This window comes from Manacus candei, unplaced genomic scaffold (assembly GCF_025592945.1).
Source record: "Manacus candei isolate 608988 ecotype Guabito, Panama unplaced genomic scaffold, ASM2559294v1 h1tg000028l, whole genome shotgun sequence".
In the NCBI taxonomy this organism is placed as follows: domain Eukaryota; kingdom Metazoa; phylum Chordata; class Aves; order Passeriformes; family Pipridae; genus Manacus; species Manacus candei.
The window spans coordinates 27,843,714-27,858,267 of record NW_026138076.1 but is presented as its reverse complement, the minus strand read 5'-3'; the positions used below and the strand labels follow the sequence as shown (position 1 = coordinate 27,858,267).

The window sequence follows — 14,554 nt, the reverse complement described above, 5'->3', positions numbered from 1 at the left end:
AATCAACAGAGAATAATCTCCTCTGAATAACATCCCTAGTTTGTTTTACATAAGCAGTGACCCCAAAACTCTCTCCTCCATGATTTCCCCATCTTCTTGTCATTTCATCAAACATCCCAAAATGAGTATCATGTGTCATAAATATCTGAAGAGCAGCAGGCCAAATAAAGCTGACATCAGTGGGGAGATTCAATCAATAGTTTCCTCTTCATATGCTTGCTAATACATTCACAAAAAACATCTACAAGCCTAAATCTTTTTGGAGGCAAATTTGGCTGAACTTGGCAGTAAAATTGCAAAATTAGTGTTTCTGTATAGAAAATGATGGTCCAAGTGGCAAAATCCACACATGTAACTAATAAACACCACTTGCAGAAGTTTACACAATCCTCTCAAAATCAAATACAGTCATGTTTAAGGTGGCAAGGTGACTGATAATCAGAGAGAACATGAAGAAGTTAATTTTACCCCAGGAACCAATTACAGCCTAGTTGCACCAAGATAAGTTTTAAAGAAAATACATAAACATGACAGCTATGCAACATTATACTCAAGACAGTTAATCATGAAGAGAACAAAGACCCAGTCTACCATTATCTGTTATTATTGTTGGACAACACTTCCTTAAATACCTTTCAATGAAAAAAATCTTGAAAAAAAATTGTTAAGAAGAAGAATGAAGCAGCAAGATGTTAGTCTGCAAAGTTAAGACGCTAAGAAATTGGTGGAATCATGAAACTTTTGATTAAGAGAGCACTGCTTACGTACACATACACACAATATACCACCTTGGATTTCCTGAAAGGGGGTCACCTGGAACTAGACTGTCTACATACTGTGAAAAAATTAAATAAAATCAAACATTTAAGGAAGCCAGAGCACGTATAGTGACTCATAACAGAAGCAACAGAAATTTGTACCAATAAATCCCCTCACAGGTCCAACTTTGAGAAATTCCCAGCCCAGCGAGAAAAGCTACTGCAAAAAGCTGGTGTGCATTTCAGCAGCAAGTTCCAACTGAATTCAGAAGGAGGGGACACCAATATGTCCAGTTGTCATGTAACGGTTGTGCTGTCCAAAAGTATCAAAGATGGCACAATAACTGCAGTAACAGAACTGTGTGAAAGGAAGAAAACAAGATACTGCAAACTCCTGCTCCCCACTACGAAGTAGAAAAAAACCTACGTGAAGCAAAAGGTAAAGCAATAAAAAACCCCTACAAAACAAGGTAAGAGAAAATATATAGATAACAGCACTGAAGGATCTACTGAAATAAGTGACAGCAAGATGTTTTATCAGTTCAATGCCATTTTAACTGGCAAATTTACATCAGCCAGAGGGACCTGTTAAGGGTGAACAGGAGAGCCCACAAGAATAAGAAACTGAGAGAGAGCTCAACAGTTACCAAGGTGCTAAGGAGACAAAGGACTATATGAATTGTAAACCTTGATGTAAAGATTAAAACACACAGAATGAGTCTCAGAAATACACACAAATACATGAGACACAGCAAAAAGCAAGAGAAAACATTACAGGGGACTCTTTCAAAGCTTGAGAGAAGAGCAACAACTGTTATCAAATACTTCAAAGCACAAGAGCAGAGACATCTCCAGGAAAAATGGCCTACAGTTAAGCATGAAATAAAGTTGAGCTAAGCAACTGCAGTGACTGAGGAAACCACTTCTCAAGGGCAGTGAAGGAGGTGAGTTCCACAGGTAAACCCAGGGTTGTGAATGATTCTATGAAAGGCAAAGAAATAGAATGAGGAACAACCCACACCATAACGCAGTCCTGAAAGGCACCTGAAGCCAGCCTGCCTCATCTTTCAAAGACCTCTTCTGACCAGCACAACAGCTTTGAACTGATTAATAGCTTGAAATCAGGTAGGTAGGCTTTAATCTATCATGAACTCAGAAATTTCAGGATCTATGAAGTGCAAAGGCATCCTCAGGGAGCAACGACTTGAAAGCCTATTTCACTTCCCTAGTTTTTTTTCTAAATTATGTGGGATTTCCTTTACAGAGGCTTTCTGAAACTGCAAGTCCAGCAAGCTGGAACTGTGTGAACAACAAAACGCTGATTAAGAGTCACAATGCATCGCAAACCCAAATATTATCAGTAAAGAAAAGACTGCAACAGAAAGGTACCATCAATTTCTAAGAAAATATCTCCTTTTCCCTAAATACAGTTACTGCAGTTTTATTGAAATAAACGACAAACAGTTTAAATGAACCTAGACATAAGTAAATGGTTTAAAAAAAGTATGAATTCACTTTTCTCTTCAGGCAGTGCCACTAACTTATTTTTAGAGGAGAGCAACAAGCCAGACATCACGTGGTTTCAAAGAATAGAAGAAAATTTATATAGCGGAAGCTAAACCAACATGCATACAACAATCAGAAGACTGGGCAGTTCCCCATCAAAAAGGCATACAATTTAAACTGTAATCAAAAGTCACACTAAGAAGCAAAGTTTTTTTCAAAACAAAGTAGTATAAGAAGGGAGTAAATTCACATGCATGCCAGCAGGAATGTCAAAACAAAACTGCAAGCACATGTTGGTAAAGTAGTTGCTGCAACCTCCAGATTTAACAGGCACAGGATATCAAAAAATCTAGTTTCAAGCTGTAAAGTATAGATTCTGGTCTAAAATGCTGTTTCTGTTCCCATATGAATAGCTGACAGATCCACCAAAATCTCACACAAACCTCTGAGTGCTTTTGAAAGCAAATGCATCAGATAAATCCCATATATTGTGATGAATTGTACATGTTTTTAAAGTCTGATAATCTGTCACCCAAAACATCTGGAAAAATGCTGGGTATCTGCCACTGACAAGAACAGATGGATGCCGTGTCATTATAGGAAACACCCTTTACAATCCCAAACTGGGTACTAGCCCTGTCCCATCCCTGGGCAGCCATCTCAGCAGTACAGCATCGCAAGGTGTGGAAGGCAACAGCAAAACGCGCGTGCTCTCAGCTACTGCGCTGACATTCCTCACCTTCGGAGAAGCCCGAGTTTGGAGTTTAGGTTGCCAGTGGTGCACTGCCAGAAGGAACATGGGCTGATATCAAGCTGCTCTAGCACCACTCTCTTCCATGAAAAGGCATATCCAGTTGCCTGACTGTCATTATACAAGTGAGAGAAGACAAAGCAGGACCAAAATGCGTCCCTCTATACTGTTTACAGAGGGGAAATTAAACGAGTTAAAAACAAGAGGATATGAAAATCTGAGTACAAGAGAGCAGCAATGAGCGAGTTGTCAAGCCCTTGATGTCCAGTGGAACAGGAAAAAGTTATATATTCAGATAAAGCCATGTATCTCATGATACTCTACAGGAGTGTTTAACACAGATCTTACTCTGTTTCTTCCAAGGTCAGAGGGTATTTATCTTTTCTTCATTAAAAAAAGAGATTGTTCATTACCGGGTGTTCCTGAAAACTCGCAAAAAAGGATAAGACAGATGCTGTTCACACTGTGAAGAAAATGAAATTCAAATGCATGAGAAGGTATTAAAAAATTCAAAATACTTAAGACTGTAGGGCTAATATTCATTCAAATCTTATTAATTTAAACCTTGGTTATGTAAATCCTAGATTATTTCTTTGTACACTTGCCTACAAAGGACTGCCTACAATAGGATCATGCTTTCACTCCTGTCATGCAAGAGACATAAGTAAAACATGCAACAAAGACTAAGCACAGACAAAAAGGTTTCAGCCTTCAGCTACTAGATCTACTACCTTATTTCTGTGCCTGAGCTACAATTAACCTTTAGTCAGCTACCTCAATCATGACAATAGATAACCATGGATTCCCTTTCTGTGAGCCTAATCTTAGTTTTAAAAACCTTTATAAAGACCCTTAGAATTTTCAAAAAGGCTGAATCAGACTGGGAGTGCAACCATCTTCATGGATCCACAGAAGAATTTTAGTTCAGTCTGCAGGTGTGATGCACTACTTGCTACCACATATAGCATAATACTTCCTCTGAAGACACCAAGCTGAGATCACTGCTGAGTCCATTCACAAGGTAAAAAACTAGGCCTTTGCACATTTCATTACATGAAATGTAATGTTTGTAGTCTGATGTAGTCCTTATAGTAATTTGAGTAAGATGCTGTCTGGTCTGGTGGTGAGGGGCTTCATCATCACAGGGCACAAAAAGTGTGCTCAGTAGCATGGGATTTGCCATTCAGTCTCACTACTTCCAAATCTACTTTTTTAATCAAAGATGTGCCACATCAGTCAGTTTCAGTTGGTCAGTCTCACTTTAGTGCCCAAAGATCATGGAGCCAACGGAAATGATGCTAAGGCACATGGAAAATAATGAGGTGATTGGTGACAGACAACAAGACTTCACTAAGGACAAACTGTGCCTGATAAATTTGGTGGCCTTCTACAAAAGGGTTACAGCACTGGTGGATAAGGAAAGAGAAACTGGCACCATCTACCTGGACTTGCGCAAAGCATCTGACACTGTCTCACATGACATCTTGTCTCTAAACTTGAAAAACATGGATTCAGCAGATGGACCACTCAATGTAAAAGGAATTGGCTGGGTAGTCACACTCAAGGTGACCAGAGGGCTGGAGCAGCTCTCCTATGAAGACAGGCTGAGAGAGTTGGGGGTGTTCAGCCTGGAGAAGAGAAGGCTCCAGCGAGACCTCACAGTAGCCTTCCAGTACCTAAAGGGGGCCTACAAGAGAGCTGGAGAGGGACTTTTTACAAGGGCCTGTAATGATAGAGCATGGCTTTAAACTGATAGAGGGCAGGTTTAGATTAGATGTTGGGAAGAAATTCTTTACTGTGAGGGTGGTGTTGAGGCACTGACACAGGCTGCCCAGAGCAGCTGTGGATGCCCCATCCCTGGAATTGTTCAAGGCCACGTTGGATAGGGCTTTGAGCAACCTGGTCTAGTGAAAGGTATCCCTGTCCATGGCAAGGGAGCTGGAATTAGATGATCTTTAAGGTTCTTTCCACTCAGTCATGGTTCTTTCCATGATTCTGTGATTCTATAATAATTATTTTCTGTCTCATGCCAAATAGGAGTGCACCTGCATAGCTCTTCTTGCTTACAGTTGTATCTCAGAGGCACTTTATGAGCACAGCACAGTGAAATGCTCATGACACTAACACTGCGATGGTCCTCCTAAGGCCTACTTGCACAGGAGCATAAAATAAGCTGTATTAACATTACAGGAAGAAGATATGAAGAGGAAAGATGGAGAAGAGCTAAATACATTCTTCTAATTTCACCCCTCCTGAGTAGAGCACAGCAAAGGCTCACACCTACACTCATTAGTGACCCAGTAATGTATGGCAACCAGAAAAGCTCCCTGTGCTAATAGCACCATCATTTCTGGTCCCATGGAGAAGTGGCAAATACTAGCACAACTGTCTATCAAAACCATCTTGCGGTCACACAGTAAATTTAATCCCTGTGACAATGAAAACTGTCCCTACAGTTCTCAGTTCAAAACAGCAATTATTCTCTGCTAGGGACAGCACAATTACTGTATAAAAACTTCCCTCCTATTTTTTCCATTTCTCAACAAAACAGAGTTCAAAGGAAAGGCCAAATATTTACCTTCTAAGTAGTCTTGCTAGGCAGTAACCTAGTAACATTTGTTAAAACAATTTTTGTTTGTTTGCCTTTTTTTTTACAAATACTTCGAATTTTCAAAAATTCCATCTCTCGAAATTTCTCAAAATCCAATTCTTCTTTAGATACTACTGCCATATAAAAATTTACACATGGAAAACAAGCCCAACTGATCCCAGAACAAACACTGGTCTCTGACCAGTGCAAGTACAATGGGAAAATAAAGCTATGACTAGTGACTGGATTTTGCATCACATTCCAACATGCAGGAACGTGTATTTTGTAACGTTCACTTTCAACTCTATGTTCACTAATACTACACTAATAAAAATATTTCTTCTCTTTGTATAGATAAAAGCAGTTGGTAGAACTTAACGCAGTATCACTACTTTTAAATTAACCTAACTGTCCTGGCTTTTTGCTTTTCAGGTGTAGTTATGTTCTCTACCGAAGCCCCCATGTACTGGGGGTTTCTTGCAAAGGTCATAACAAGCCTCATTTTAAAGCACTTTAATAAAGGAAAAAGACACACACATACACACCACCCTTAATAGTAACATACAGAAAAATTAAACTCTTCATAAACACTAATTTTTGTTCACTCAAGAACAGCTTTTCTACTCGACTAAAGATAAGCATTAGACAATTTAAGAGGATTTCTGTGCATTAACAGAAGGTTAAGTAGATGGTCTAAAACCACAATCTTGAACTCTTTTATATTTTGTGACTACCTAACCTAGCTCTGCCCCAAATGAAAGGAACTCATTTTCTGTCTTTAAGTCTAACTAGATTCTTTTAAAACCAAATGATTGCATAAGATTCACATTATCTCTGCAAAGTTTCCAGAATTTCCATATAGTTAGGCCTGAAACTCAGCCCTGAATTGCCACTGTGACCAGACTGAAGCCTAAATTTTATCGACATCTAAACTTCACTTCCTTAGTTTTCAATACCTTTGCAAATACAGAATGAAAATATCAAATCATTTGCCTTTTTAGGGATCACATGTCATATACTGAGACCCTAGAAATTCAGCCATAAGTTAACCCTCAGTTTCAGAATATTATTTAAGGCTGTTTTATGGTGATGAAAAGCTTTCACTGGATTAAAAAAATACATATCTGCAACTGGAATTCAAACCTCCACTCTAATGCATATACTCAGTGAAATGCTTCTGCATTAAATAATTAGACCCCATTATAGTCTCTGTATGCTTGTTGCATGTGGCAATAGTAAGTCTATTCAATATTTATTTTCACTGTATAGCAAGAGCTTATGTTATAATTTTTTAACCATTAATTTTTTATTAAACTTGTTAAATTCTCAGAGAATTCTAGAGCAGTACTGTCATAGCCATCACGGTTATAATTAAGCTGTGAATTCAAACACTTATTATGTTTGCACTAATAAACCTCATTGCTAAGTGCTAGCTAGCTATTCTGACCTATTATTCCACAATGTCTCACAGAGATTACTTTTTTTTTTAATAATTGCTTTGCTCTGGAAATAGCAATGGTTTACACTTTCCTAAGTCAGAGACTTTCTACTTAGGAGGCAAAGTACCTCCATAGTGAGACATTCCAAACGGCGAATGACAGCTACATAAACAAACATATGGCAAAGTAACATCAAATGGCCACTCAGAAATCTAAGATATTCTTCTCTCATAGGGCTTTAAGCATCTCTCATATTTAAGGAATTTCCTGTGTGGCATACTAACCAAATACACCCCCTCTGGCCTCAGAGAAATACTGCGATTCATTCAGCATGTTGAAGACACTCCTAAGTTTTTTTCCCTTGCAGAGGATATCAAGTATCTGTGGCAATAACCAGGGAGGGAGGAAATTGAAAAGAAACTGTACTAGGCATCTTAGGTTATCAAACAACCAGAAATTAGGCAACTAGGTGAGAGCAGCTCCATAGTCAAATCTTGGGAAGAATAAAATATTAGAAACATACGCAAAGTTGTCTGACATTAATCCTGACATAAATTAAACTGTAGCTTAACTTACTGGTAAAGTTCCTGGTAAAGAAGCATCAAAGAAAGACACCAAAGAGTTAGGAGGTGCTGCAAACTGGACTTGGGAACCAGAGAAAAGTTTTGAGTTGGAACTGATCTGTGCATGAATTTCCAGACCCACGACTGGTACCCATGGAGCAAGACTGAAAAGGAAAGAAGAGGAGGGAAAAACAGTTTAAATATAGATGACATTAAAACCCACAAACACCTAGAAATACAAGAATTAAAAACTCCTCATTTATTAACAAAAATTAAAATGTAATTGTAAAAATATTGTAAATTATGTTGCAAATACATCTACAGTGTAATGGAAAAAGTTGTGCTGCAATACTGCAGAAATGAGACTACTTGACAACACAGGGGGAGGACTATATGGCAAAGTGTCTTCATCATATGCAAAAAAGAATGTAATAAAAAAAGGAAATGTAATGGTTTGAAACTTTTAATTTTTCCTTACATGAGAAATCTTAGAGAAATTAATGAGGCACACTTGCATGCTGGATGAACCCTAATTTGGTGCCTCATGAAAATCACAAAATCATCATAAATATGAATTACTTCTCAGGTAGTTTGATAAATCTCCAACAGACAGGTGGCATAATAAATTATGTATTCTTTGCCAGCTAGTCACTTGCATGCTGGGAAAGGTGGCTCTCCAGAGCAGCGTTAGCAGTATATTAGCATAAACATTAGTAATCTGGTAATAGAGAAATCATCATTTCAACTAGAGAGCTACTATTCTCTGAGCGTATTCCACAGAATAAAGCTTCTCCATATTATCTAAAAAGTAATTGCAATTCTCACATCCATAACCTTTATATGGACAAGAGGAAAAGGTCACCTTTACAGTATGAATTGCTTGACAGTTTTTCTAAGTAATTATCTGGCCTTGTACAAATGAAGTGGCACAAATAATATTTCAGTGATGAAATCACATTTCTATGGCAGAATACTTCAGCAGCACGAGTACCCAGATAGCTACAGGAGATAAGCAAGCTAAGAAAAAACATCAAACAAATACATCAAGTACAGTGTTCCTTCCAAAGGTGAACATAATACATTGCCAGGATTTTAGTTCTCCATCTGCCCTTCAACAGCAGAGGACATGCCTACAAACACCAAACCAGTGATGCAGGTGTCACTTATATCACTGCTTTAAGTATAATAATATTATCATAAAAGATTAAGGTTCAGGTGCCTAAAGGAGCTAATATATTTTCTTTCACCAAAACACAGTATTTTCTTTGGTGTTCTCAAGTATCTATAGAAATGCTTCAAGGTCTAGAGAAAAATGTAGGGTTTTTTCAAATTTTGGAGACAAATTCATTTCATTGTTTCAAGCATTCTTTAGAAATGCATCTCCATCATATCTTGACATTAAAAATTACACCAGGCTTCGCTTACTCAGTGTCTTGGCTTACACTCAGAGGAAAAGGCAGGTGCCGCAGTCAGCCCTCGAGTCCTACTAACAACGCTGATAAGAAGCGTGGAGCTTCCTGCCATGTTTGTTCCAGGATTATGTTTCTGTGTGTCTCTAAACAATCAGCAGTACGTTTATGCCGGTGTCTGCGCAACTTTCATGAGCTGATCAGCTGTGCAGAGAAAAACCTCTGGCTCACCAAAGAACAGCAGAACTTGTTCATGCCGTAACTTTCAGTTGCACCAGGAATGAAACGCACGCTGCCCAAAGTCTCACAACCCTCCACTGGGAGAGACAGCCTCCTCTGGACCAGCACGACCCCCGAAACCACGCTCGGGAGCGCTGGTGCAGCCCTCGCTGCTCACACTCCGCACACGCCGAGCCGCGGGCTCTTATCGCTGCCCCGCTGCCGCGGCAACCACCGTGTGGGCTCTGGGGAGGGGTGCGACACAAACACGCATTCACAAGGTTCTGCCAGCCACCTGAAAGCTGTACACGCACTACTCCGCTCAGAAGAGGACCTAGCCCGGGACCTGTCCCTGTCACCGCCGCTCCCGTGCCCCCACCCTGCGGCTCCACCCGGACGGCGGGATGCCCTAGGGGGGATCCACCTCCACCCGCCCCTCTCCCGGCACCGTACCCGCTCTTCCCCGCCGGCACCGCCCCGACTCTCGCATTACAGGCGACAGCCCGCTGCCCGCGGGGAAGAGGACTCAGAGCGGGCCCGGGCACCCCCCTGCCGCGCTGCCAGCCCCGGCGCCAGGCCCCGCCGCAAGCCCGCGCCGCCATAGCCCTGCTGACGGCACAGAGGCTCCCGCAGCGCCCCCTGGGAAATGCAGTCCGGGATGGCGGCGCGGAGCGGAGAGGGCGGACTACAACTCCCATCAGGCCGCTCGCCCTGGCGCCGCCAAAGATAACTGGGAATGCGGGTTGTGTGCCTCGTCTGGGAACGCCTGTCCCGGGAATGCTGAGGCTGGAGGCAGCAGTGCGTTCGTGACTCTCTTGTAACTGTTGTTTGAAATGTCTTAGGCGGCTCAGGTCCTCACAGATGCCTGTGTGTGGTTTTCCTCTGGGTTCACGCTGGTACAAAACCAGCCGCTGTTCTATAGGTGGTAGTTTGCAATCCTTGGGCATCGAATGATAAGGTACCATACCGTTGAAGTCTTGGATCTTCTTGTGAACTGCAAGGTCCAGTCTCTGCAGGTCCACGGCAATAGAGAACGCTGTCCAGGGCAGATGCAAACACCTTAAATGTTTACACAGCTACGTGTCACAGACAATAAAATTAATGACCTTCCATCTTAAGACTCGGGCCTGTGGAACTTAAATGGGAATGAACATAAGCTGTTGCTTATGTCATCTTTGCTCTATGTCGTCTACTGCCAACAGGAGCTGGTCAGTCACAAACACGTGAGTGAGGCTGATTTCCTCCAGCAGAGGACAGTGGTGCACAGAAGCACTTGACAGTATTTTGCAACCCCTACACCCTCTTGTCTTCCCAAGCTCAAATACAACGTGCTCAATGGTTCAAAATCATGTAGAATTTAATTTATCCAAATAAGAAAATGTTTTATAATTGATGTTCAATTTTCCAATATATTTATATTGTAAACAAGTTAAATTAACTGGAAGTTCTTTATAGAAAGAACCAGTTGAGAGATACCTTCAGCAGACACTGATCTATAGTTGTTTGTACAATATAACCTTGTTTTAATTAGTTTGTCACGTTCCTTTTCTTGGGGAATATCCCTCCCTTGTACAACAAAGTGTGACCAAGAAAGAATTCCTTTCCAGTAAAGAAGAAAGGGAGAGATCAGGTCATCTGGGACATGCGGTGGTGTCTGAAAGAACTGGAGTAACCCTTTTCCTTCTCTCCTGCTATAAACTTCTTTACATATGAGCTAACTTAATATAAAGCCTGTGTAGCAGTCTTCAGGCCAATGAAATAGGTAAGAGTTTTTGATAATTCCGATATGACTTAGTGAGGGCCTATGCAAGGTATTGTGATGAAAAATGCATTTTAGGCTAAAGCTTTAGTGTATTATTGTTATTTCTGCAACAAATTTACTCTCTTTGCAACTGTCCTCCACAAACTCTGGGTTTCATTGGTTTTTGATACTTTTTAGGGACTGGCAGGTCATTTTGACCCAGCTATGGAAACAGGTTCTGAATATAGCTCTAAAGTATTTTTACTGGTGTAAAAATGGTAGGTTTCAGATTATGTGACTTTCTTTTAAGACTGTTATTATGATGTAATAGAAGATTTCATAAGTGGTGTCTAAGAAGTTAAAACCTTATGAATATTAAAATCATGTTACTTAAAGTCTTACTCTGCCTTGATTGCACAGACTTCTGCCCTTTGCACATATTATTTAGAAGGGAGTAGACAACAGAGAGGGGTTGAAATCCACCCCAGACTATTCCTCTGGAACTTTTAGCTGTATTAGTTTTTGTCTTAGATAGAGAGGAAGATTGGGAAGTGCCACTGTTTGTGATTTAAATTGTCTCATCACTATTTTAATTCCTTTTCCAGAAAAAAAAAAGATCCCGTTAGAAAACCCTTTTCCTTTGCAGCCTTCTGCCGGTAACCCAGGAGGTAATAAATGAAAGCTCACACATCCATACACAGGAAGCTGGCCAATCACAGGCAAGAAGGGCATAATTGCCTTTCCCAGCAGTTTACTTTGAGGTAGAAAAGGCTACATATTTGTTCCTTATATACCCTGGGCAGCAGCTTCGACTTTGCAGTGTGTTTATAGATCATGCTGTGGCTTGGAATAGGAAAATAGCACTGCATAAAGATTTGTGCAATGATAGTTCATTACTATGTAGACTTATGTCTTAGAGAGGGTAGATCCAGGGGAGAGTTTGCTCTGAGTTGGAATTTCCTATTGCTGTAAGAATTTAACCAATGTCTGAGAGGAAATTGGAATTTTCTAGAGAACAAAAACCCAACAGTATGTCATTTAATCCATAAAGATGCAGTCTCTCCCATTTATTTGAAAGAAGATCCCTCTGAGTTTTAGTTTACAGGGTCTGAGCTTTAGACTCTGCTTTCTTGCAAGGCATACTTAGCACGCATACTTGGTCCTTTTGTGGACTGTGAGATCTCTTTTTAGTATAACAGGGAATGGGATATTCAGATTGGAGTGTTTGCAAGATACCTCACAGTCTGCCTGCAGTGTCTTATTTCAGCATGTGAAATAAGGAACAGGCAGGAACCTCTGTTAAGATTTTGAAGTGGAGGGTAGGACTTTGGAAGAGTAGATCCATAGTGTACCAAATAATCAGACATTGGCCTACAGGAAAAAGTAATGAGGAGCATTGTTAAATTTGGAAGCAAAGTATGGTAAGGGATGTTTTCAAACTTTTAGGCCCCTAAGATCACCTCTATGCCTTGAAAGCCTTTTTTTAGCTACAGGTGTAAAGAGAGAAATTTTCTTTTTTTTCCCTGCCACTTTCAACTAGTGAGGGCAATGATTTTCAGCCTGCATTGATTCAACTTGTTTAACTATTAATAATGGGGGATGGCAGATGTACAAAATGTACAAAAAAATGTACCTGATCTTGCAGATTGGAAAAGGGTATTTCTACTGACTACAGGAAAGAGTATTTAGGGAGCTAATAGAGCTACCTTCTATGATCTGCTGACTACATGTGCATGCATATGTGCATGCATATGTGCAGTGATAGACTGGGTAATGTCAAGGGCCTCATGGTTCAAGGGGTCTTTTATCGAAATGTGTTAATGTACAAAATGGCATCGATTTCCTACTTGAGAAGTAGTGCCATTTTATTTTATTTTATTTAGTAAAAGTGTTATTGCTCATGAGTTGAAAATAAGGGCCAGACTTAGCTAGAAAAAAAAACACCACAAGAAATATGTATGCAAAAGCAATTCCTATAAACAGTAAAGAAAATGAAAGTTACATACTGGTACTGATGCTACTGTAGAAGGTGAATTCACTATTCCTCAGAGGCTGTGTTGTTGAAGAGAACCTGTATCTCTGGTTCAGCCACGAGGAACTCGTTTATTACAGCCTTTCTGTACTTCTTTTCACCTAGTTTGTCTTGCCTGGGAGTGGTGCAGTGAGCATTGACTACACCTGTGATTTGAATCAGGTGCTAGCCATCTTGAAAACTACCACTTAGGTGCAGAGTAGCTCCTTGGAAGCAATGTGGTTAGTGGGCTTGTTGTAGCTGGGGTACCTTACAATTCATTCTCCAGAGGCAGTGCTTGAGGAAGTTCTGTACCACTTAGCTTGTCTAATGGTGAGTACTACCCTAATCCTATTGTGTGATAAATTAAACTCTTAATTTTTCCACTATTATAGGCATAAGAGGACTTCCAGGTATATCGCTGCCATATTGTTATTGCATCTTGATTGAGTTATTAGAAAGTCTGTGTTACGAGACTATGCTACCTTTGGTATGGTTTCTAGCTGCTTAGGGATTAATTTCTTTGGGTTGGAAATCAGCATGATTTACCTCTAGGGTGATCTCTCCTTGTGATTTGGGCCTGTTTTAATACACAGTGTTTTCTAAGTGCTTGAGTTGTAATTCAGGAATCATATCAGGTTTCTGTTTGGATATTATTTGGTCTATAAGGAATATGTTATAGTGGGGTTTTTTCATACTATATTTTTCAGGCAGTGGAAACTGCATTTGGAAACAGCAGAGGCTAGGCTAAAGCATCTAAATTTGAGTCCAGTAAGTTTATTGGATGAATCACATGCGTGTACTGTCTGTGATGATTATGCATAAGAAAGCGATTGATAATATTTCAGCTGATCTAAAATGTACTAGTGCATTCTCTCTAATTGTGTTGGCATCTGCAAAAAGCCTTTAAAATGTCTTTGCAGTCTTTGTTTTTCGTTTTCCTCTGTATAGTAAAGAATGTGGAAGGACAGAGGAAAAAGCACCTAGAAGCGAGACTAATTTATTCCTGTGTTTCATTACTTTTTGTGTTGCATTTTTGTGTTTTCTGTTTCTTCTGTTTACAATTTTCAACTGAAATTTTCAAAGAGCTGCGTTATGCCTGAGGCCTGCTACTTCCTAAATTAAGAGTCATAACTTTTGTTGCAGGCTATCTTATAACTTTATATATATAAATATGTCCTGGACCTAACATTTCAGCAGCATAGTTTCACATAACTTATACTCGAACAAGAGCTTTCATATACTCATTTATAAGATTCCAGCTGACAGCCCAACCTAGGAAAAAACAGACACAAAGATCTATGCTAAATTTGTTAAAGAAGGAAAATTTTAGCTGAACAGTCAAATTGGGAATACACATCAAAGTGTTTTCCCTGACTAAGAGAGGGTATTAATAATCAACAAAACCTTCAATTATTATTGACTTCTCTGTCATGAATAAAGTGAAGGAATAGGTTGAAAGAGTTGTCAAGCAACATAATGCTTGAAGTAAGCTGGTTATAATAGTGACATTAGTTTAGTCTAAAATTAATTTTTTAAGCAAAACCAATCTAAAGATAGTCTCAAA

General features: G+C 39.8%; 1 protein-coding gene across 4 annotated transcripts in view; it reads right to left on the bottom strand.

Moving 5' to 3' along the window:
• Positions 1-9,862, bottom strand: part of GATB (glutamyl-tRNA amidotransferase subunit B) — a 49,654-nt gene extending 39,792 nt beyond the window's left edge. For 2 of the 4 annotated variants that reach the window (XM_051790599.1, XM_051790600.1), the window contains exons 1-2: positions 9,689-9,861; positions 7,621-7,771 (exon numbers count right to left, since the gene is read on the bottom strand). In XM_051790599.1, coding sequence (XP_051646559.1) covers positions 7,621-7,771; positions 9,689-9,837 — 300 coding nt within the window. In that variant the 5' untranslated portion in view covers positions 9,838-9,861. Of the gene's footprint in view, positions 1-7,620; positions 7,772-9,688 lie in introns of all 4 variants that reach the window. The other 2 variants (XM_051790601.1, XM_051790598.1) reach the window with 2 other exon arrangements.
• Positions 9,863-14,554: the final 4,692 nt, after the last annotated feature.